The following is a 25,995-nucleotide window of genomic DNA, read 5'->3' as shown; positions in this document are numbered from 1 at the left end:
GTATGATTCCACTTACATTGTATTATCTAGAAAAAGCAAATTCATAAATAGAAAGTAGATCAGAGCTTACTAAAAGTATCAGTGGAGGAGCTGGGGAGGGTTTTGGTTTGGGTTGGTTTGGTTTTGCTGGGGAGAGGTGGTTTTGGTTTGTTTGGTTGGTTTTGGTTTGTTTCTTTTGGGGTGCTAGGGATCAAACCCAGGACCTTGTACATGCTAACATATACTCTGCCACTGAGCTATACCTCCAGCTCTGCTCATTCTTTTTTGGGGAGGGAGAAGAGGGGTACTGGGGATTTAATTCAGGGGCACTTAATCACTGAGCCACATCCCCAGCCCTATTTGTATTTTATTTTGAGACAAGGTCTCACTGAGTTGCTTAGCGCCTCACCGTTGCTGAAGCTGGCTTTGAACTCACTATCCTCCTGCCTCAGCCTCCTGAGCCACTGGGATTACAGGCATGTGCCACTGTGCCTGGCTCCACTTCATCTTAATGGTTATAGAGTTTCTGTTAACATAATGTGAAAGCTGTGCAGTTGGTGATAGTAGCATGAATTTTGAATGTAATTAATGCCACTGAATTATTCACTTTTTTTGGTAAAATGACAACTTTATGTTGGGTATACTACTATAATTTTTAAAAGTATATTAGTTCCATAATATATTAAATATTTTTTTAATTGTAGTTGGACACCTTTCATTTTATTTATTTAATTTTTATGTGGTGCTGAGGATTGAACCCAGTTGCCTCACACATACTAGACGAGCGCTCTATTGCTGAGCTACAACCTCAGCCCCTAGTTTCATAAAGTAATCTAAGTAATCTAAGTATACCCAATCTACCTTCTCCAGTCATGTAATATTTTAAAAGTTGATAGAAGGAGCATTAATGATAATATTGGATGATAAACAAATGCATAAGTAAACTATAAAATAAAGTGGGCTCAAGTAAAAAAGCAGTGCTTAGTAAATTCTTACGGCAAATACAGAATATCATGATCATCTGTTAAAATATTTTTTTCCTTTCACTCATTGTATAATAGAGAAATTCCTATTTGTATCATCTGAAAAAATGAAGAATTATATTTATTGGTTAGCATCATTCTCTTAGAATGAAAACAGCTTGATTTCACTAGAAAAGAACAGAGGTTGATTAACACTCATTTAACATAGGGAATTGTATATGTTGGTATCTACTCAGACTCTCCTAATTTTCTTGTCAGTTTATACGAGAAAATAAGCTCTCCATCAGTCTTTCAACATTTTATCTCGAGAAATTTAAAAAAAACTACATAAGTTGAAAAGTGATTACAATTCACATTATATTCTATCTATTTGACTAATTGTTAAATTTTTTGCCACATTTCCTTTATCTCTTTTTCCTTTGTGAACCATTTTAAATTGAGTTGTAGATATCATGACACATTCCTACTTATTTTAGTGTTCATTTCCTAAAGGACATACCTACATACCACAATACCATTTTCAACCTAATAAAATATTTCCATAATAACAGCTAATATCCAAATTAATATTTTTCCTAATTGTTTCAAAAAGTCTTATAGCCTCTCACCTGAACGATCTGTCAAGGATCATACTTTGTATTTGACCTTATCATTAGATTCTTAGTTTAGAATGGTCTTCCCATCTCTGGTTTTTTTTTCTTTTAATTTTTTATTCTAATTTGTTGTATATGACAGCAGAATGCATTGCAATTCATATTACAATATAGAACACAATTTTTCATATCTCTGGTTGTACACAAAGCATATTCACACCATCTGTGTCTTTATACATGTATTTAGGGTAATAATGTCCATCTCATTCCACCATCTTTTTTACACCCCTTTTCCCCTCCCTTGCCCTCCCTCCCCTTTTCCCTATCTAGAGTTGGTCTAATCTTCCCATGTTCCTCCTCCCAACCCCACTATGAATCAGCCTCCTTACATCAGAAAACATTTGGCATTTGGTTTTTTGGGATTGACTAACTTCACTTAGCATAATTTTATCCTCTTTTATTGCTGAGTAATATTCCATTGTGTATGTGTGTGTGTGTGTGTGTGTGTATATATATATATATATATATCACATTTTTTTTTATCCATTCATCTACTGAAGAGCATCTAGGTTGGTTCCACAGTTTAGCTATTGTGCATTGTGCTACAATAAACATTGATGTGGCTGTATCCCTGTAGTATGCTGTTTTTAAGTCCTTTGGGAATAGATCGAAGAGTAGGATAGCTGGTTCAAACGTGGTTCCATTCCAAGTTTTCCCAGGATACTCCATACTGCTTTTCATATTGGCTGTACCATTTTTTAGTCTCACCAGCAATGTGTGAGTGTGTCTTTTTCCCCACATCCTTGCCAACACTTACTGTTGTTTGTATTCTTAATAGCTGCCATTCTGACTGGAGTGAGATGAAATCTTAGAGTGATTTTGATTTGCATTTCTCTAATTGCTAGAGATGTTGAACATTTTTTCATGTATTTGTTCATTGGTTGCATATCACCTTCTGAGAAGTGTCTGTTCAGTTCCTTGGCCCATTTATTGATTGGGTTTTGTTTGTTTGTTTTTTGGGTTTTTTTTTTTTTTGGTGTTTAGCTTTTTGAGTTCTTTATATACCCTAGAGATTAGTGCTCTATCTGATGTGTGAGGGGTAAAGATTTGCTCCCAAAATGTAGGCTCTCTATTCACCTCACAGATTGTTTCTTTTGCTGAGAAGAAACTTTTGTTTGAGTTCATCCCATTTATTAATTCTTGATTTTAATTCTTGCACTATACGAATCTTATTAAGGAAGTAGGGGCCTAATCCAATATAATGGAGATTTAGGCCTACTTTTTATTCTATTTGACACATGTCTTTGGTTTAATTCCTAGGTTCTTGATCCACTTTGAGTTGAGTTTTGTGCATGGTGAGATATAGCTGTTTAATTTTATCTTGTTCATATGGATTTCCAGTTTTCCCAGCACCATTTGTTGAAGAGGCTATCTTTTCTCCAACGTATGTTTTTACATTTTTCTGTTTATGCCTTTGTCTAATAAAGGTAACTGCATCCTCTATTCTGTACCATTGGTCTACCAGTCTATTTTGTGCCAATACTATGCTGTTTTGTTACTGTTGCTCTGTAGATAGTTTAAGGTCTGGTATAGTGATGCCACCTGCTTCACTCTTCTTGCTAAGGATTGCTTTAGCTATTCTGGGTCTCTTATTTTTTCCAGATGAACTTTATGACTGCGTTTTCTATTTCTATGAAGAATGTTGGATTTTGATTGGAATTGCACTAAATCTGTATAATGCTTTTGGTAGTATGGTCATTTTGACAATATTAATTCTGCCTGTACAAGAACAAAGTAGATCTTTCCATCTTCTGAGGTCTTCTTTAATTTCTTTCTTTAGTGTTCTGTAGTTTCCATTGTAGAGGTATTTCACCTCTTTTGTTTGGTTGATTCCCAAGTATTTTATTTTATTTTTTTGAGGCTATTGTAAATGGGGTAGTTTTCTTCGTTTCCTTTTCAGAGGATTTGTCACTGTTATACAGAAATGGCTTTGATTTATGGGTTGATTTTGAATCCTGCCAATTTGCTGAATTCATTTACTAATTCTATAAGTTTTCTGGTAGATTTTTTGGGGGCCTTCTGGTATAGAATCATATAGTCAGCAAATAGTGCCAATTTGAGTTCTTATTTTCCTATGTGTATCCCTTTAATTTCTTTCATCTAATTGCTATAACTAGTGTTTCAAGAACTATGTTAAATAGAAGTGGTGAAAGAGCATCCCTGTCTTGTTCCAGTTTTCAGAGGTAATGCTTTCAGTTTTCTCCATTTAGGATGATGTTGGGCTGGAGCTTAGCACAGATAGCCTTTACAATGTTGCAATATGTTCCTGTTATCCCTAGTTTTTCTAGTGTTTTGAACATGAAGGGCTGCTGTATTTTGTTGAGTGCTTTTTCTGCAATAATTGAGATGATCATATTGTTGAGAGCCACAGCCAAAGGGGCCCCAGCAAACTTCCAGCTGCTAGCTGATTGGCTCCTCTGCGGTGATGCTCATTGGGCTGTTTCCCTGCCCTTTCAGACCACGGAGCTGCTCATTGGGGGACTCTTTTGGCTCCGCCCACGCGACCCAGCCAGTTGGCTAGCAGCTGGAAGTTTGTTGGGGCCGCTGTGAGCCAATCATCAGCTGGCAGCTGGAAGTTTGCTGGAAGCTGGAAGTTTGCTGGGCCCCTTCGGCTGTGGCTCTCAACACCATATGGTTCTTATCATTAAGTCTATTGATGTAATGAATTACATTTATTGATTTCTGTATGTTGAACCAACCCTGCATCCCTGGAATGAACCCCATTTGATCATAGTGGAATATCTTTTAGATTTGTTTTTGTATTTGATTTGCCAGAATTTTATTGAGAATTTTTGCATTTATGTTCAATAGAGATATTGGTCTGAAGTTTTCTTTCTTTGATGTGTCTGTGCCTGGTTTTGGAATCAGGGTGATATTGGCCTCATAGAATGAGTTTGGAAGTGCTGCCTCTTTTTCTGTTTCCTGAAGAGTATTGGTATTAGTTCTTCTTTAAAGGTCTTGTAGAACTCGGCTGTTTATCCATCTGGTCCTGGGCTTTTCTTGGTTTGTAGGCTTCTGATGGTGTCTTCTACTTTGTCACTTGAAATTAATCTGTTTAAATTGTGTATATCATCCTTTCAGTTTGGGCAAATCATATGACTCTAGAAATTTGTCAAGCCTTTGATATTTTCTATTATATGGAAATACAAGTTTTCAAAATAATTTCTAATTATCTTCTGTATTTCTATAGTGTCTGTTGTGATATTTCCTTTTTCATCACGAATGTTAGTAGTTTTCTCTCTCCTTCTCTTCATTAGCATGGCTAAGGGTTTGTCAATTTTATTTATTTTTTCAAAGAACCAAAACTTTTTGTTTTGTCAATTTTTCAGTTGTTTCTTTTGTTTCAATTTCATTGATTTCAGCTCTGCTTTTAATTATTTCCTGTCTTCTACTGCTTTTGGTGTTGATTTGTTCTTCTTTTTCTAGGGCTTTGAGATGTAATGTTAAGTCATTTATTTTTTGACTTTTCTTCTTTTAAAGAATGAACTCCATGCAATGAACTTTCCTCTTAGGACTGCCCTCATAGTGTTCCAAAGTTTTTGATATGTTGTATCTGGTTTTCTTTCACCTCTAAGAATTTTTTAATCTCCTCTTTGATGTCATTTGCAACCCATTGTTCATTCAGTAGCATATTATTTAGTCTCCAGGTATTAGAGTAGCTTTTATTTTTTATTTTATCATTCATTCCATTATGGTCTGGTAGAATGCAGGCTAGTATCTCTACTTTTTTATATTTGCTAAGACTTGTTTTGTGGCATAATATATGGCCTATTTTAGAGCAGGATTCATGTGCTGCTGAGAAGAAAAGAGTATTCACTCATTGAAAGATGTAATATTCTATATATGTCAGTTAAGTCTAAGTTATTGATTATGTTATTGAGCTCTACAGTTTCTTTTTTCAGCTTTTGTTTGGGTGATCTATCCAGTGGTAAAAGAGGTGTGTTAAAGTTATCCAGAATTATTGTGTTGTGGTCTAGGACTCTTGAACCTGAGAAGACTTTGTTTGATGAACGAAGATGCTCTATTGTTTGGGGCATATAAATTTATTATTGTTGTGACTTGTTGATGAATGTTTCCCGTAAACAGTATGAAATGTCCTTCTTGATCCCTTTTAAGAGAAAGAAACAAGAAAAATAGAATTATTTATTTGATAAAAATCTTTTTTAACTTTTTTTTTTTTTTTTTTTGGTACCAGGGATTGAACTCAGGGGCATTCAACCACTGAGACACATCCCCAGCCCTATTTTGTATTTTATTTTGAGACAGGGTCTCAATGAGTTGCTTAGCGTCTCACTGTTGCTGAGCTGGCTTTCAACTTGCAATCCTCCTGTTTCATCCTCCCAAGCCGCTGGTATTAGAGATGTGCACCCGCAAACTATGCTTTTAATGTTACTCCTAAGTACAAAAATCTTTATTCAGATAATATAAAAAATGTTTCCTTTAAGACAAGCTTTAAAAGAAATTTTTTTAATTGTTCTAATTAGTTATACAGAAGAGTAGAATGCATTTTGACACATTTTACACAAATAGAGCACAACTTCTCATTCCTCTGGCTATACATGGTGCAGAGTCACACCAATAGAGTAATTATACATGTACATAGGGTAATAATGTTTCATTCTACCCCCTTCCCATCTCCACAGCCCCACCCTTCCACTCACTCCCTTCTGCCCAATCCAAATTTCCTTCATTCTTCCCTACCTATCCTCAACTATGGATCAACATTAGCTTATCAGAGAAAACATTAGGCCTTTTGGTTTGGGGGATTGGCTTATTTTACTTAACATGATATTCTCTAGCTTCATCCATTTACCTGCAAATGCCATAATTTCATTTAAGGCTGAGTAATATTCCATTGTGCAGTGGTGCAGGCCTGTAACCCCAGCAGTTCAGGAGGCTGAAGCAGGAAGATCATGAGTTCAAAGCCAACCTCAGCAACTTAGCAAGGCCCTAAGCAACTCAGTGAGACCCTGTCTCTCAAATATAAAAAAGGACTGGGGATGTTGCTCGATGGTTAAGTACCCCTGGATTTAATCCCTAGTTAAAAAAAAAAAAGAAAGAAAGAAAACCCATAAGACAAGCATTTTAAAGTACATTTGTCCTTCTTGGAATTGATAAACTTCCTTTTTATCTTCACTAATACAGTGTATAAACATAGGTAATAGAAAATATTTTTATGAATATAAAGATTTAGTGCTAGAGTTCATAGATATCCATAAACTGAAGGTAATATTATTAGATGGTCAATCGGGGTTATCAAACTATAGTCATGATCATATCCTGCCTGTTTCCTATTTTTGTATAACCTAAAAGCTAAGAATGCATATTTATATTTTATGATGGTTAAAAAATGTAAAGAATAAAATTTAAATCATGTGAAAATTTTCTGGAATTCAAATTGAGTATCTTTACAAAAAGTTGTATGCCATACCACTTATTTAAGTATTGCCTGAAGCTGCTTTTATACTATAATGATAAAGTTGAGTAGTTGCAACAGAGATTATATGGCTCACAAAGCTTAAAATATTACTATTTAGCCCTTAGAAAAAGTTTCCACAACTCCTGCTCTAAAGCAGTAACAGTTCATTGATGTATAAATGTGCATTTTCTGCTTTTTCTTTATTATACAGTGACAAGCTGTATATTTTTAAAAGGAAATTGTAGCCTGATAACCACATTATACTTTTTCTTTTAAGATTGAGGACCCACTAGCTATTCTTATTCTCTTTGATGAAGCCAGATATAATTTATTAAAGGGCTTTTATACAGCTCCTGATGCTAAACTGATAACATTGGCAAGCCTGCTGTTGCAAATAGTGTATGGAAATTATGAAAGTAAGAAACACAAGCAAGGTTTCCTAAAGTAAGTATTTAATGCTGTGTATGGTCTTGTGCTATGCTAAAGATTCTATCTAACCAAGAAAATTTTGAAATTTTATTAGAACATTTTTATACATTGATTTGGAATTAAATAATACAAACAGAATGAAAGGGAAAACAAACAAACCCCAGCTTCTGTAATAAAGCATTCTTAAAGTTTTATTTTCCAAAGTTATTTTTCTTATGTTTGATTTTTATTTTGATATACTTCATATTTATTTTTTTATATCTTTCTTTACTGTATGTTTAAATAAGTTCACTAAAACCTGACTTGAATAAGTAGTAAAAAATTTTATAAGGCAGATGCACTTAGACATCCTACCATAAAAATTAAAATCATGTTCAATCTTTCAGAGAAAACACTGAGATTTGAGCACATCTACAGTTTGTTTATTGTGCTTTTCAACTTTCAAAAACATTTTCTGGCTCTTGAAAGAAGAAACATTCTCTATTGCAAATGTTGTGACGTTTTCCCACAACTTGAACTCTTAAAATTTTTGAGTTCTCTAATTTTTAAAGCAGTATTTTTCAGTTTAAAAATTGTGTCATTTAAAGCCATGTGTTACAGAGGGATTAGTGTACTTGAGTACCAAAGATGACTTAAAGGATGTTTGCATGTGTGCTTACAGTGAAGAAAATCTAAAATCCATTGTACCTATTACCAAACTAAAAAGTAAGGCACCACACTGGACAAATCGAATTCTTCATGAATATAAGGTAAGCTGTTTAATGAAAATAAAAAGACATTTTTATAGCCTACTTGATATTTTGTTAGTGTTATTAATCTTTTAAACATAGGTATAGTAAACTCATAGTCCTGAACTTCTAAATGGATCTTTTGGTTTACAATGTCCGAAACTGAAAATAGCAAGATATTTTTAGTAATGTAGAATCTTTTACATCTATGTGCTGAATATTTTGGTAAAGGATAGGAATAAAATTTTGAAATAATATACTATCCCTGCCCATGAGGCACTTAAAATTAATGGAATAGACAAATAATATTTTTAGACCTCAGCATATTTTTTTTTAATATTAAGATTATAAAAAGAGGGCCGGGGTTGTGGCTCGGTGGTAGAGCACTTGCCTAGCATGCATGAGTCACTGGGTTTGTTCCCCGCACCACATAAAAATTAACAAATAACATAAAGGTATTAAAAAAATATTATAAAAAGAAAAAGTACTCTTATGATAATGTGCCATAATTTCATTCTTTGGGGAAAACCTTGATTTAAGAAACTACGTAGTTGGCCTGTTTGGATTATCATACTTGTAATTCTCTTTCATGTCTCTTTTATTTGTAATTGTTTTTAGAATCTTAGTACAAGTGAAGGTGTCAGCAAAGAAATGCATCACCTGCAGCGCATGTTCTTACAGAATTGTTGGGAAATTCCTACATATGGAGCAGCTTTTTTCACAGGACAGATATTTACAAAAGCAAGCCCCAGCAATCATAAAGTCATCCCTGTGTACGTAGGAGTAAATATAAAAGGACTTCATCTCCTCAACATGGAAACTAAGGTATATTTTTAGCTGTTTTTGACCAGTCATGTCATATAACTACTAAACTAACAGTACCAGCCTATGTGAAGAAACTGGAAATAGCATATATGTATAACTTTTCATTGAAGTTTCATTCATTGCAAATAATGCTGGGGGAGGCGTGTGACTAAATGACTTCCAGTAAGGAGTTTTAACATTAATTAAATACATTCCTGATTAGAATATCTTAGGTATATGGAGTATTTTTGTGTATAGTAATATATTTACACAGTATATTTAGTGAAAATGGTGCCAAACCACATGTAATACGCTACAATTGGTATAAAAATGGAAGGAGGTTGAGACTATTTTTACCTGAAGAACATGATGTATACATTAAAAAATGTTTGAAGCCTTTTGAGAAGGGACACATGTAATTGGGAACTGGAGTTAGAAGGGAGACTTTTCAATATGTACCTATCTGAGTTCAGGCTGTTATAACAAAGTACCTTAGACTGAATGGCTTATAAACAGTGGAAATTTATTTCTCAATTCTGGAAACTAGAAGTCGGAGATCAGGCATCAGTATGGTCAGCTTCTGGAAAAGGCCTTTTTCTTGGTTGCTCTTGGGGACCCTTCTATGAGGGCACTAATCCCCTTCAAGAGGGCTCTACCCTCGTGACCTAATTATCTTCCAAAGGCTATACATCTACTACCATCACATTGGTCACACTAGGGGTTAAAATTTCAACATAGGAATCTTAGGAATGGTCACAAACATAATAACACCATCTTGAAAGTCAAAAGTTTTTTACTATGTGATTATAATAACCTATTTAAAATATCAAGTGGGTTTAAATGGAAAATGCAGAATTTAAAAAGAAAAATATATCTGATACAAGGGCTTCATTTTGAAAATTGGGACTAGTTATAAGAAGCTCTTGGGGGATAGTGTGAAGCTTGGAAGGGTTATAAATATCCATTAGAACACTAAAAAGCACCCCAGTCAGAAATTTGTTACTGTTTGGTGCTTGCATCTTTTTCTAATCAAATTTATTATGATATAAAATATAGGTTTGTCGTTTATTTTTAACACTTCACACATTTAAGCAGGATGGATGACTAGTTTATAATAAAAAGAAAATAAAAATCAAATCTAATTTGTTAACTCAGATTTGCCAAGAATAGACCATTTTCCAAATCAATTAATGTAAACTAAACCTGTGCATTTTATTTTTTATTTTTTTAAAATATATTTTATAGTTGTGAATGGACAGAATACCTTTATTTTATTTGTTTATGTGGTGCTGAGGATCGAACCCAGTGCCTCACACATGCTAGGCAAGCGCTGTGCCATTGAGTTACAGCCCCAGCCAAACTTGTGCATTTTAAAAACACATTTTAGATTGGGAAATATGCTAATAAATTTAATTTTTCTTTTCCTAATTTTTATAAGTCTTTATTATGATGATCACATAACTTTTTAAATTATCCCAGTCATAATTATTTAATATTAACTCAGGATCATCCTTATGGGCAGCATTATTTAATGAAGTTGTCAGATAAACCTGTGGATGGGACTAGAGAAGATTTAGGGAAATGGAGCAGAATAAAGTCTGACTTCAGTTACTGACCTGAGTTTGATTTCTTGAATACCCTTATAAGCCAGCTTGCTTTTGGGTCTTTTGCTTATTTTCTTTTAAAACTATTTTGCGGGACTGGGGATATAGCTCAGAAATTTGTTACTGTTTGGTGGTACTTTTGGTAGAGTACATGTCTCACATGCACAAGGCCCTGGGTTCAATCCCCAGCACCACCAAAAAAAAAAAATTTTTTTTTTGCTTACATAAAATACACTACTGCTTATAAAACTTATAGCACTTTTCTGTTTCATTTCTAAACTTGTTAAATGAAGGAGAAATTACCCCCTCCATTTCAGGAAATTTTTCTTTGCTATTTATATAGAGCATCTTATACCAACATTTACAAATTCTTATTCATGGAATTGGATGGTAATATATATATAGTATTCAGAAGGTAGTTTAACAATACCTTAAAATATTTATATTGTAAATAACAGTCTGGTCCAGAAGTTGAATAAGTGAGAGAGTAGTAGTAGACAGGGAATGTTAGCTATATTATTAATTAACAGATTGCTTTTTCAGGATAATATGTTCAGCTTCTAGAAAAATAAATAGGAATACTATCCTTGAGTATATAAAAAGATGATTGAACCAAAATCGAAACATGCTTTCTGTCCCTGCATAAGCCACTTATAAATATATGGCACTTTCAAAAGCTTTAAGATGATTATATTTTCCAGTTATCAAAGGTAGAAACAACCAGGTTGTCTTCGCTGGTCTTGGATTCAGCAAGATGTACTATGGTTGAATGTGACACAACTTCATTAAAATAAACACCTTCATCTGTAAAAATACCTTAATTTGAATTTAAAACACCAAATGGGATACATTAGCCTCAGAGATTAATTCTCAGGCAAAGCCACAGAATATAGCTATGTTTTTTATATCAATTACGTCTACCTTCTACATCTTCTTTCTCTTTGAAATAATGAAAATTGCCCATCAGAAAATATAACTCAGCCAATTTCATGTGCTTGTCAAAGATTTGTCTGTTCTGCCTACATAAAATGTAAACACTATTGAATAGATAAATGCAGTGTTTATTCACTTAAAATCATGGCTCAGTGTTTTACTGTAGTGAATATGTTGCATTCTTCACAGCTGAACTGTACTTCTTGATATGTCTTCAACCTTAATAAATGCCATTACCACAAAACAATAGATTATCATTTGCTGATGTTGATTTATATTGACCATAATGCCCTTCTGGTTGGAATTGGTTATTTAAACACCCACCTGGTACCATTCTACATAATCAGTTATCAATATAATTGTTTCTCCTCTCTGCTGGTCATCTATGTGCTACTCTGTGCCTTTTTCTGTTCTCAACTGTCCCTGTTCTCAACTATTATGATTTTTGACTTTCCTTACTGAGCACCTTGTTATAATGAGGACTACTTTTTCCTTCTGGAGTAGACTTATCACTTAAAATTATCATTTGGACTCTGCTCCTCAATTCCATTCAACTGCTTACTGTTTGGTGTCTCTCAAGAATTCTTCCTCACTGCATGTTGTCCTTTAACCACAAAACTTTTATCTTTAACTTATGGACTCAGTAATAACTTTTGTTAGAAATCTGACCTCTGTACAACTGAAAGTTGCTGTACCACAGGGTTTTTTTTTTTTTTCTGCGTATTAAACTGTTTTGAGGCCATTTTAATGGACCATTTTTTTGGCTTTAGCTTAAGAGATTTCAAGTAATGTAAAAGATAGTTGGTTTAAGGTATTATATCTTGAATAAGCGTTTCAGTCTGTATGTTGGTAAGTAGTATTTTAGCATATTCTGTCTGTAAAGTTTGCAATATGATGTGGATGGCTTTTTTAAAACTATATATAATATATACTCATGTAAATTTATACCATGTTTTATTTACATAACCTTACTTTAAAAGTGCCCCAAACTGGACTCGAGTTGTGGCTCAGCAGTAGAGTACTTGCCTAGCATGCATGAGGCACTGGGTTTGATTCTCAGCACCACATTAAAAAAAAAAAAAAAAAAACCTAAATAAACAAAATAAAGGTATTGTGTCCATCTACAACTAAAAATATTTTTTTAAAGTGCCCCAAACAATTATCTTTTTGGTATATGCTTAGTTTATTATTTATAGTCAATATTCTAAGAATTGTTACTCATAGATTGCTAATGTTCCTAACCATTCATACATATATACATATAGATTTGATACTGGGGATTGAAATCTGAGACCCTCTAACTTTGAGCCATGCCCCCAGCCTTTTATATTTTATTTTGAGACAGGGTCTCACAAAATTGCTGAGCCTAACCTGGAACTTGGAATCTTCCTGCCTCAACCTCACAAGTTCCTGAGGTTACAGGCATGTGCTACACCTGGCCTAAACATATGTATTTTAAAGTATAGCACAAATACTTTCTGTGTACCTACTAAATACAGCATTGTTAAGAAAAATCAAAGAATGGATTACTGTAATATTGATGTTTTAAATAGTTCTGTTAAATTTATGAAAGATTGATTACTAATTTTTATAATTATGCTTATTTTTACAATACATATGTCTGTGTCCTTATTTTAGTGGCGTAAAAATTGCCTAAGTCATCCTGTTTCCCCTGTTGCATAAATTTCAGATTTGAAAGTACCATGTGAATATTTAAAAGAAGATTTTAAAACAAGATTTTTTTTAAACTATATATAATATACACTCAAGTAAATTAATACCATGTTTGATTGGAATTGGTTGTTTTAAAAGAAAAGTACTGAGTAAATTAAAGAGGCTGTTCTTAACTGCAGGGGAAAAAAAGTTTGCAGTACATTTCATTATTTTGAAAGTCACTAATGAGTTGGGCATCTTTTTTTATAATTTTTTTTTTTACATTTTTTTGTAGTTGTAGATGGACAGCATGACTTTATTTTATTTATATATGATGTTCAGTGCCTTGGACATGCTAGGCAAGCACTCTGCCACTGAGATACAGCCCCAGCCCTAAGTTGGACATCATTAAAAGAATATCATTGCTCATCCAGGTTCTGTGCCACAGGTTGTGTGAGGTTAGTGTGGCATTCTAATGGATTATATGATCATACTCAAAACCATAATGTTTAGAACTTACTAGATAAGTGTGGACAGTAAGGGAAGATAGTTGTTTTTAATATGTATTTTAATTAATACAATGATTCTTGATTATTTTGCAGGCTTTACTCATCAGTCTTAAGTATGGTTGTTTTATGTGGCAATTGGGAGATGCTGATACCTGTTTTCAGATCCATAGTATGGAGAATAAAATGAGCTTTATTGTACATACAAAACAGGTAAGTATTTATCAATTATTTTGGACTAAACAGTTATACTAGTAAAGTTATTTTTAAGTGACATAATCCATAATCCTTTTTAAAGAAAAACTTCTAATATTAGATGAAATTTTAAGGGAAAAATGAAAGGCCTTTCCTAAGCAAAGAAAACCAGAAACTTAACTAATTCATTTCAAATTTATGACAATTAATCTCTTTATTGTGCCATTTCTTTTAATTCTGATTAGTATTCCCTGTCTCTTCTACCAAGGTTTTAGATAGTCCTTCCCTCCTCTTCTAGTATCCTATCCTGAGCTACTAGTTGTGTTCAGCAAGTCACTTCTTAAATCTTTTCAAAAAGCCTGAGTAAATTCTCCCTGAGTTCAACTTCTTGAGAGACTACCTCTTAATAAGAAAGTTCCCTTTCAAGTTAGGTAGATAACTGCCCACTGCCGTGTGTATTCTTTAAACATTCTTGATTGTTTGATATTTATTGTTAACATATGTTTTACTTTATAGGCTGGTCTGGTGGTAAAACTGTTAATGAAGCTAAATGGACAGTTAATGCCCACTGAAAGAAACTCATGAAAGGAAAATAGCTGGTACTCAAGCCACGTTTTATAATGCAGAGTTTTTTTCCATGAAAGATTTCTTAAAATATTACTTTTAACAAGGCATTAGTCTCTTGTAATATGTATGTATACTGTTACATTGTACAGAATCTGTACTTATGTTTGGTGTGTAATATACCAGTTAGTTTTATATTATATCCTTATAAGCTATTTTAATTTTTGAGAGAAACACACAAAAAAATATAGATTGATAATCTGTATAATATTAGACAAAATAGTAAGCTTTATAAAAAAGTTATCTTTGGTAAATGGTAAAGAATTTGGAGTGGAATATGATGAAATTAAAATGTAGCTTTGGTACAGCTTTGTGTGAAACATGAAAGTCAACATGCTTTGAATAAAGAAAATGTATTTTCTACTTGGACCATATTCCACTGTTATTTAAAACATTTTTCTGTAGCCTATAAACATTGCTCAATATGTTTATAAGTCTTTGCTAAAAGGTGTATCTAGTATAAGGTGTTTCTTAAAGTATTGTTGTTGAACCTCTTGCATCATAATTACTTGGGTGTCTCTTAAAAACTTAAGAAGTATTGGGGACTGGGAATATTTTCTTAAAGTTTTTTTTTTTTTTCCTGTGAAATAATTCCAGACCCAGCAATGGATTTATATTAAATTTGCATAATTATACCACTGATAACACAAGCACACATATGTACAGACATTCATTTTTAATAACAATCTCTGGATGTTGGTAGTTACGTTTGTTAAATCCATAGTGTATTTTTATGAGTTGGTTTAATGACATTTATATTGGCTTTATATTAGGAAATAGATCACCAAATATCTGGTTGTTTCATTTACTGATATCAGAAATGAGGAGCTAAATAAATAATATACTGTTTAAAGGCTAGAAACTATCAACTTTCCAGTTGGGCATTGTGGCACACACCTATAATCCCAGCTTGCAAGTTCAAGGCCAGCCTGGGCAATTTAATGTGACCCTGTCTAAAATACAAAAATCCTGTGATGTAACTCAGTGGTAGAGCACCCCTGTGCTCAATCCCCAATATGGAGATGTCAGGATCAATTTTCAAAATTAGCTGGGCACAGCAGCACACGCCTGTAATCCCAGTGGAGGCAGGAGGATCAAGAGTTCAAAGATAGCCTCAGTAATGGCAGGGCACTAAGCAACTCAGTGAGACCCTGTCTCTAAATAAAATACAAAATCAGGCTGGGGATGTGGCTCAGTGGCCGAATGCCCCTGAGTTCAATCACCGGAACCCCCAACCTAATTTTTTTTTCAAAATTAGAGAAAAAAAAATTGATCTTTAACTGTCAAGCTATAACAATCCAGAAATAAAACAATAATGGGGAGATCTAAACCACTTTAATGAATGCCTAGTATTAGTGAGACGTATTGAGGATTTAAAAAAAAGGATTTGTACCAGGGATCTAATAAATAAAGTCTCTGCCTTCAGGAATTTATCGAGGGAAACAATAAATATTTATGGAAATATATAATTGTACACTATACTAATTGTAATAAAAGAAGATTAAAATGTACAATCTAAGCACAGAGAGGAACTTTTCTAGTCTTAGGGATCCGGAGTCTTCCTGGAGCAAATAAATGATGCTTGATTTGGCATCTGAGATATGAGCAGGTGTTAAGTGTGTGATGACAGTTGAATGGGAAAAGAAATATAAGATGTTTTGACCCCCAAGGACAGTCCTCGAGAACTCATGAGGGGATTACAGTTTTCTCCATGTTTAGGTAAGTTATGAATTCAAACAGTTGTTTATTCAAATAACAATAAATGAATTTCAGTTATAAAAATAAAACCAGAATAGCTGATGCTGCATATAATAAATGTATTAGAGATAAATTTAACTGAAGAACTGTAAGATTAAAAATTGTATACCACTGGGAGAGGTGGCGAATGCCTATTATCCCAGTGGCTCCAGAGGCTAAGGCAGGAGGATGGCAAGTTCAAAGCCAGCTTCAGCATTTAGTGAGGTCCTAAGCAACTTAGTGAGATTCTTTCTCAAAAAATGAAAAGGGGGTGTGGCTCAGTGGATGTGGCTCAATGGAAAAGCACCCTTGCCTTGAGTTCAATCCCTACTACAAAAAAAAAATAGACTTGATAGAAATATTCAACAAATTAAAATTTCCTCCACAGTTCTTGACCAAATTAATAGAAGAATTGTATCAATAAAATTTAGATTTTAATTTGATCCTGAGGAACTTAGTGCCAAAAACTATTACCTGAAGAATTTGATATTTGCATAAGCTGATCATTGAATCATTTTTTAGCCTTATGATTTATGAAGAAAAATGTTTTCAATAAAAATAATTTCAGCAAAGTGAAAATGGAAAAATATAAATTGTTTTTGCTGTTCTAAGAAATTGGTTTGAGTGCATACAGAAAAGAACATTCAACAAAAATCCATCTGTGATGGTATGAGTATCATTTAATGTCTGTTCATATGCAAAGTCAGAATACTTGACTGGGCATATTTGAAATTTGAAGTCATGTATGGTATTTGGAGAGAGAGAGTGGTAGGCAGACTGAAAAGGTTCTAAGATAAGGGGCAAACCCTAGGTGTTTTTAGAGGCCAGAGTGCTTGAAGCAAAGAAATATCTTTCAATCATCTTAAGGTATGAGTGAAAAAAAAAACAGTTTTAATATATTGTGCTAATTTCCATGATAAAAGGACGCTCTGGTTTGCTCAAAATTCATTGTGTGACTTGGGTTGTAACTCAGTGGTAGATCATTTGCCTAGCACATGTGAAGCACTGGGTTTGATCCTCAACACCACATAAAATAATAAAATAAAGGTATTGTGTCTATCTTACAACTAAAAATATTAAAAAAAAAAAAAGATTCATTAGAAGAGCACCTAAACAGGTCGGAAATTAAGAACTTATTTACCCCGTTGTTCAAATAATAATTAACACAATGATGCCCAACATCATTTGAAGCATTTATAGGTATGTTAATCCATTTATTCCTCACAATAATTACCATGAGGCAGATACTCTTGTTCTCATTTTACAAATAGGAAAAGCAGAGAAGTCACTTGCCAAAGAGAATACAGTAGGGCTGGAGTTGTGGCTCAGTAGAGTGCTGGGTTTGATCCTCAGTGTTGGGTGTGTGGGAGACCTTGCCTTTTGGTTTCATTTCCCCCTTCCGGGTTTCTCCCACTGAACTTAAGTTTCTGTCTCTTGAGGAGAGAGGCTCAGGCTGCTGCTCTCTTCCTCTCCTTTTCTTAGGGCAGCCGCCCCCCCACCCAATAAAATCTCTTGGTTGAATTTTCGTCTCCGGTGAGTCACTCGCCTTTAACTCAGCATCACACAAAAATAAAGCATACAATTTGATGTTTTTTAAAAAAGAATATCATTAATATAAGTGCTGGAGCTGAGATTCATATATCTAGGTGGTCTGACTCTAGAGTATAAGTAAATCAGAAACATGATATATGGTTATATAAAAGCATGAGATATTTGTTTTATAGTATTTTAAAAGCTTAGGAGCCAAAGTTCCTATAGTGACATAATGTTTTCGTTTTTATATAACGTATAGCTTTGAATACAATTGAATATGGAGAGGCTTTTTTACTTATATAAGGTAAAAAAAACTACTATATGGGAGAGTCAGAATTCAAAATCTGATAGTCTGACCTCTGAATTGAGACATTGGGCAAAAAAGAAGTAGCTGGAGAGGTTTGTGAATAAAAGACCAAATATCAAAAGCTATTGTGTTCCCTGCCAATGAGACCTTGGATCCTTTAGGACTTCACTAGCTCAGATTCGCATATTGAAAGATCACCCTGGAGCTCGGCCGCCAGCTCCGGCCTCGGCTCCCCCTCATAGAACCCCCTCCCCGGAGTGGAGCCCACCGGAGGGTCCCACCCCCGCCCCTCTGCCCAACGGCCGCCAGAACAGCAGCCCCGGGGGGCAGCCCCCACCAGCCTGCCTCCCTCCCTCCAGCTCAGCCCTGCCAGAGCCCGCCCAGCCATGAATCTCTTCCGATTCCTGGGAGACCTCTCCCACCTCCTAGCCATCATCTTACTACTGCTTAAAATCTGGAAGTCCCGCTCGTGTGCCGGGATTTCAGGGAAGAGCCAGGTCCTGTTTGCTGTGGTGTTCACTGCCCGCTACCTGGACCTCTTCACTAACTACATCTCACTTTACAACACGTGCATGAAGGTGGTCTACACAGCCTGCTCTTTCACCACGGTCTGGATGATTTACAGCAAGTTCAAAGCCACTTACCATGGGAACCACGATACGTTCCGGGTGGAGTTCCTTGTTGTCCCCACAGCCATCCTGGCATTCCTGGTCAACCACGACTTCACTCCTCTGGATATCCTCTGGACCTTCTCCATCTACCTGGAGTCGGTGGCCATCTTGCCGCAACTGTTCATGGTGAGCAAGACTGGCGAGGCGGAGACCATCACGAGCCACTACCTGTTTGCCCTGGGCGTCTACCGCACCCTGTATCTCTTCAACTGGATCTGGCGCTACCACTTTGAGGGCTTCTTGGATCTCATCGCCTTCGTGGCTGGCCTGGTCCAGACTGTCCTCTACTGCGATTTCTTCTACCTCTGTATCACCAAAGTCCTAAAGGGGAAGAAGCTAAGGTTGCCGGCATAGCCCTGGTCCTCACCAGCCCTCTCCTTGGCAGTGTCGGGAGGCAGAGGAAGGTGACAGAAGACGAGCCTTCCAGTCCAGGGGTGACTTTTTAAAGAATCCATCTCTCCCTGCTCCCCATACCCACTCCTACCGGGCTGGGGTGGGGGGCAATGGAGGACCCAAGTCTTGGGGAGCTCAGGACCTGGGCTGTTTGTAGTTTTTTGCCTTTTAGAGAAGAAAAAATAAAAAATCTTTCCACTATTTAGTTTTTGATTCTCATGACTCCTTTCTCTTCTACTCTCTGGCCCCAATTTTTATAAACTGTTTTCAAGTGTACTATGGGCCAAGGCCGGGCCAGGGGTCTCTTCCCGTCCTCGAGCCCCTCAGGCCTTTCCAGGTTCTGCCCACAGCCCCACTGGTTGCCAAACACTAAACTGCCCACTGCCTGCCCCACTTCTCACCGTAGCCAGGACCACAGCGCCTCCACCCAAGTTCCTGGGTTGGGGATAGGGAAGAAGGGGGGCCCAGGAAGGTTTCCCCTGATTTTTCATAATAACCCCCCCCAGAATTTGAGTTTTTGTTTTTTTCCTGTTTTTTCACAAATGAGGGGGGCTCTGGACTCAGGCATGGGAAGGGGCTGGCATAAGGGTTGCCACAGCTCTGATACCATGTTTTTGTACAAAATTTGATGGTTAATTCTTTGTTCTCTTGAAATAAACAGAGGAAAATGAAAAAAAAAAAAAAGAAAAGAAAGATCACCCTGGGGGCTGGGGTTCTTGTTCAGTGATAGAATGCTTGCCTAGCACAGGTAAGGCACTGGGTTCAATCCTCAGCAGCACATAAAAATAAATAAAAGATATTGTGTCCATCTACTATTTATTTATTTATTTACTTGTGGTGCTGAGGATTGAACCCATGGCTTTGTGCATGCGAGGCAAGCACTCTACCAACTGAGCTATATCCCCAGCCCATCTGCAATTAAGAAAAAAAAATCATCCTGGGTCAGTGAACAGCTGGAAGTGGGTGTTCTGAGCAAGACAGTATGCTCTGTCTCTGTCTAACCTAAGGTAATGACAATGGGGAGAAATGAATATTTTGAAAAACCTTTGGCCCTTTAGATAGTTTCCTTATCTCTATCCTGAGCAATTGGGAAAATGGCGCCACACACTGCCTAAGATAGGGAATAGAGGAGGTGATTTTGAAAAATATGCTGAGTTCCTAGTGATGTGCAATAGACAACAGAATTCCCAGGCTTAAAGCTCAAAGGCTTTACAGGACATGGCAGTTGAAACTCCAAATATAGCCGGGTGCAATGGTAGACACCAGCAGCTCAGGAGACTGAGGCAGGAAGGTCTGGAGTTCAAAACCATCCTCAACAACTTATCAAGGCTCTAAGCAACTTAGCAAGACCCTGTTCTAAATAAAATATAGAACAAGCTGGGAATGGGGCTTGGTTTAAGCGCCCTGGGTTCAATCCCTGATACCAAAAAAAAAAAAAAAAAGAAAGGAAAAGAAACTCCAAATACAGATGTAAAACCACACAGGAAGAAGACAGAGCCAGAAAATGCCAATATTTGAAAAACGGAGAAAGGTAGGGCAATCCACACAGCATCTTGTTAGGACAAATGGATGGCAAAATGGAACAGAAACAGCCTGACACTATTCTGCATACTGAATATCCAATAAATTTTAAATGGAAGGGTTGGGGCTGTGGCTCAATGGTATTGCACTTGCCTGGCATGTGTGAGGCACTGAGTTTGATTCTCAGCACCTCATATAAATAAATAAAATAAAGGTCTATCAACAACTACAAAAATTTTTTTTTAAAAATTAAGTATTAAGTTAATATTTAATATCATTAGAAAAACTAGCATATTTTAGTGTCAGGACATTCATTTGTGGATTTTTTTAAAGGATATGAGAGATGAAAAGATGTTTAAATGTTTTTTAGATATACATAATAAAATATCAAAAGGAAAGCAAAAGAATCAGGATTTGGAGCAACCGGAACTCAGCTAATAGGAAAGCAAAATGGCACAACCATTTTGGAAAATGGTTCAAAGTAGTTTCTTACAAGTTAAAAATATACCAATTATAATACACAGCTTTCCATTCCTACCCAGGTATTTATGCAAAAATCGAAACATGTTCACATATAAATCTGTATGCAAATGTTTATAGAATACATTTTTACATTATGAAATATAATTATTCATAGCTATTCCAAACTGCAAACAATCCTAATGTCTTTTTTGGGGTTAGTGAATAAACTTAGCTATATCCATACAGTGGAATATTATTTAACAATAAAAAGGAATAAACTATTGATTAACACAAGGATTAAGTCCAAAGGGAATATGACAACTGAATAAGCCAGACTCAAAAGGTTGTGTGCCAGAGCATTCATTAGAAAGCAAATAGTAGTTAATAGAGATTAAGGATCAGAGTAAGGGAATGTCAGAATATGAAGAAGCAGTGTAAGAGAATTTGGGTGAGGAAAAATATTCTGATGATGATTGAAATAGTGTCAAAACTGATCAAAGGAAATTCTACATAAATTTTAAAATACATTTTTAGGAAGAATCAGAACTTGCTATAAAGGTTGGAAGAAATTCATAAAGATATAATAGAAATAGATGTCAGTTCCCAAACTCTATTTAGTGATTAGTCAAAGATTAACAGAGAAGCTGTATGCTTAGAAACGCCGACAACTTTAAAAAAAAAAAAAAAAGGAAATAGAAATCTTTGATAACAAAAATGCCCGAAGGACCTTATAAAAGTAGTTAAAATTGTAAGGAATAATACAATCAAATTAATTAAAATTAACGATGGCACAGGACTGAGGCAATGCTGAAGAATGTGTTTTGAGTGGTACTGAAAATTGGTTCAATCTTCTGATAAAGCAGTCTAAAAATATGTTTACTCCTTTTGACCTGATGATCCCCTGTGAGGACAACCTAGGGATGAAACTGTTGCTCCCATTTTCTCATTTACAATGTTTAACTGGTACAATTCCCCCTGCTTTCTTAGGAAGTAAATTGTACGTGCTACAATTGAAAGGGGAAGAGAGTTTTGTAATAGTACCATAAAAATTGAAAATTTTACTGTTAAAAATGCAGTATATACAAAGCAATTATTTTTAAAACAACTTGCCCAGAGCATAGCAAATGATATAGTTGTTGTAGAATTATGTAATCATGCCATTGCTAAGATTTTGATGTGGTTTGTCCCCTCCAAAACTCTTGTTGCAATTTAATCTCCATTGTGAGGTATTAAGGAGGGCAGAAACTTTATCCTACTATGGTGCTTAGAGGTGGGGCCTATGGAAAATTATTAAAATTAGATGAAGTCATCACAATAAAGCCCCCCCAATTGAATACTGATGGCTTTATAAGAAGAGGGAGCAAGCCAGGTGTGGTAATGTACACCTGTAATCCCAATAGCTTGGGATGTGGCTGAGGGGTTAAAAGCCCCTGGGTTCAATCCCTGGTACAAAAACAAAGGGAAGCTGTGAGACCTGAACATAGACACAATATGTGCTTGCTCCCTGTTTCTTCCATATCTTTTTATAGTTGTAGATAGACAGCATGCCTTTATTTGTTTAGTTTTTTTATGCCGTGCTAAGGATTGAACCCAGTGCCTCACACCTGCTAGGCAAGCACTCTGCCACTGAGCTACAGCCCCAGACCTCTTACATATTTTGCTCCATCCCACCTCAGTACTCTGCCAGCAAAGCCATTACCAGGTATGTCCCCTTGACCTTGGACCTGGACTATGAACCCAAATAAATCTCTTTTCTTTATAATGCACTCAGTCCGTGATATTGTATTATTATTAGAAAACTAGGACAACCATGAACTCATTATAAGAGCAAATACAGCAAGTATAATCTCAAACCAGTAATTAGCAAATTGTTGACTTTTGGAATCTGCTATGTGATTTTTTTTTTTTTTGGTGCTAGGGATTGAACATGTGATGTTCTAATAGCATGTATCTCAGTTATTTTATAGATGCTGATTTTGTTTGTAATTACTGAATATGTATCTATAGGACAATGGAAAGGAAAAAACCTGAAAAGATAAATCATCTTCAGATAGAAAAATGAATGAATAATTCTTACCCAAGTGTCAAAATATGTGCCATCTTTCCTTTCTTGATTGTTTGCATTCAATTAATATTAAATTTAGTTTTGTACAGCTAACCACTAAGACAAAGAAAAACCAGCCTAGGTCTTTATTTCAGCCAATTCACTAACAAATAATTAACTATGTAATTAAAAGTTGGATTTTATCAAAACTTTGGCTTACATGTTATTTGCTATTTTTAAATTTATGACTGTTCATCTACCAGATAATATTTTATGAAATATGATAGTTTAAAAAGCAGTAAAATTAACAACATTCCCCCTTCCTTAATTATAATCAGTCATTAAAATGAATACATCGTTTCACATTTACATTATTATATACCAAGGAAAGATTCAGAAATAGAAAATTTCCAAGATAGATTAAGCACTATTTTAGGAGTTACCATGACAAAAATATTTTTGAAACTTTACTTTCAAGTTCTAAATAAAATTTGAGACAATACTTAGGTAACAATAATCCCACAAGTCATAAACTTAGTATTTAAGCTCTTTCTTAAAAGAGCAAAATGTGAACCAGGAATGGTGGCTCAGACCTCTCATCTCAGCAGCTCAGGAGACTGAGGCAGGAGGATCAAGGGTTCAAAGGCAGCCTCAGCAACAGCAAGGTGCTAAGCAACTCAGTGAGACCCTGTCTCTAAATAAAATACAGAAATAGGGCCTGGGAGGGGGTGCTAGGGATGTGTCTCAGTGGTTAAGTGCCCCTGAGTTCAATTACACACACACACACACACACACACACACACAAAGGAGTAAAAGGTGAAAAGAAAAGGGAAAAAAGCTATTCATATTCTAAAGGGGGTAATACAGATTTCCCAAATCAAGATTAAGAAGGTTTTCCCCTCCTCTCCCTATCCTGAATAAAGGAGGTAAGCACCTTAAGTAGCAGCTTTTAATGCCCTTTGTTTAAAAAAATAGTAATAATAATCCACAGACTTCTGGAACACTAACATATTTATTTCCAAATAGTTACCAAGTTTTGTTAGATTGACAACTCAGGCAAATGAAAACCTTGCAAATTCAATCCACATGAATAACATACTATAAGGAAGTATCATTGTATTTCATAAATTCTCCAAAGTTAATTGCATTATTTACTTTTAAATTCAAAACTGAAATTTGGTGGTGATGTGAACTATAATGGTGATCCAGACTCCAGAAATTATTTGAGAACAAGTTGGAGGTGCCTGGAAAGAAGACTAGGAAAAGCCTTGGGCCAACAGTCCCATTAACAAGGAAGGCTGTCTCTTTATCAAGGTGGCAGCCACCAAACCCAGGCACAGTCTCTTGCCCTGCAGAGAACAAGGGCTTCTGCAAATGCAAGGCAAACCTTAAATGAGGCATTGAAGATGTCCTAACACTAAGAATGATAGTAGAATGAATCAGACACCATTACCCTATGTGTCCTAACACTAAGAATATATTAAACATCACCTTTAAATGTTGATAGTGATATGTGCTCATTTCTATTTTTCATCAAAAATATATTCAGTCCCACCAGCAATTGTATGAGTGTACCTTTTTCCCCACATCCTCACCAACATTTATTGTTGCTTGTATTCTTGATGATTGCCCTTCTGACTAGAGTGAAATGGAATCTCAGAATAGTTTTTTGATTTCTGGTAGGTCTGCAAATTGGTGCAACCACTATGGAAAGCAATATGGAGATTCCTAAGAAAACTTGCAATGGAACCACCATTTGACCCAATCATCCTACTCCTACGTTTATACCCATAGGACTTAAAATCCAAATACACAGCCACATCAATGTTTATAGCAGCTCAAGTCACAATAGCTAAACTATGGAACCAAACTAAGTGCCCTTCAACAGATGAATGAGTAAAGAAACTGTGATATATATACATACACAATGGAATACTCATCCTTAAAGAATGAAATTATGGCATTTGCCAGTAAGTGGATGGAGCTGGAGAATATTATTCTAAGAAAAATAAGCCAATCCCAAAGAACCAAAGGCTGAATGTTTTCTCTGATATGTGGATGCTAATTCACAATAAGAGGGGGTAGAATAGAGGTAATTTGGACTAGACAGAGGGGATTAAAGGGGGATGGGGTATAGGGGTATGATAGTAGAATGAATCGGACACTATTACCCTATGTGTATATATGATTACATGATCTGTATAATTCTACATCATGTACAACCAGACAAATAAATTAGACTCCATTTATATGTATGATGGGTCAAAATGCATTCTACTTTCATATATAACTAATTAAAACAAATATATATACGCACATATATATAACTGGAAATAAGAAATACACATTTTATTCTAATGCTAACATCGTTGAATATAGAATTTGCATATTATAAAGAAATGCACAATTCTTCAAATGAAAAAAATTTAAATTCAAGTGACACTTTAAAATACTTTATTTCAGTTGGGCTCGGTGTTGCACACCTATAATCCCAGTGGCTCAGGAGACTGAGGCAGGAGGATTGCAAGTTCAAAGCCAGCCTCAGCATTTTAGTGAGGCCCTAAGGAACTCAGCGAGACCCTGTCTCTAATCTAAATGAACCCTGAGGACTGAGCAAGGGCTGAGTACGTGGCTCAATGGTTAAGTGTCCCTGGATTTAATCCCTGGTACAAAAAAAAAAGTATTTCTTTCATACTAAAACTCGTATTTATTCAATCTTGTAATCAAACAAAACCTTTTTAAGTTTTTCCCCTAAGACCTCTATATATACTTCTTCAATTACATGCTCATATTCTATCAATGCTACATGTTTCTGAT

At 35.3% G+C, this 25,995-nt stretch overlaps 2 protein-coding genes across 4 annotated transcripts in view; both read left to right on the top strand.

The window, feature by feature from the left end:
* The window catches only part of Krit1 (KRIT1 ankyrin repeat containing), a 36,430-nt gene extending 21,551 nt beyond the window's left edge, over positions 1 to 14,879 (top strand). For all 3 annotated transcript variants that reach the window (XM_058582882.1, XM_046455186.2, XM_046455187.2), the window contains 5 exons: positions 7,312 to 7,478; positions 8,125 to 8,212; positions 8,810 to 9,016; positions 13,788 to 13,904; positions 14,403 to 14,879. In XM_058582882.1, the coding sequence (XP_058438865.1) occupies positions 7,312 to 7,478; positions 8,125 to 8,212; positions 8,810 to 9,016; positions 13,788 to 13,904; positions 14,403 to 14,471 (648 nt within the window). In that variant the 3' untranslated portion in view covers positions 14,472 to 14,879. The remainder of the gene's footprint in view (positions 1 to 7,311; positions 7,479 to 8,124; positions 8,213 to 8,809; positions 9,017 to 13,787; positions 13,905 to 14,402) is intronic.
* A 2,335-nt stretch (positions 14,880 to 17,214) lies between these two features.
* On the top strand, positions 17,215 to 19,356 carry LOC124099929 (ER lumen protein-retaining receptor 1-like). The gene has a single exon (XM_046455192.2). The coding sequence runs from the start codon at positions 18,474 to 18,476 to the stop codon at positions 19,110 to 19,112; it is 639 nt and encodes a 212-aa protein (XP_046311148.1). The 5' UTR covers positions 17,215 to 18,473; the 3' UTR covers positions 19,113 to 19,356.
* Positions 19,357 to 25,995: the final 6,639 nt, after the last annotated feature.

The sequence above is a fragment of the Marmota monax genome, unplaced genomic scaffold, assembly GCF_021218885.2.
Source record: "Marmota monax isolate L192 unplaced genomic scaffold, Marmota_monax_Labrador192_F-V1.1 WCK01_AAM20220418_F8-fsc00264, whole genome shotgun sequence".
Lineage (NCBI taxonomy): Eukaryota > Metazoa > Chordata > Mammalia > Rodentia > Sciuridae > Marmota > Marmota monax.
This window is presented reverse-complemented; position numbering and strand designations above follow the sequence as displayed.

Excerpts from the sequence above, each read along its gene's own strand:
- LOC124099929 (XM_046455192.2), top strand. The coding sequence starts at position 18,474 with ATGAATCTCTTCCGATTCCTGGGAGACCTCTCCCACCTCCTAGCCATC.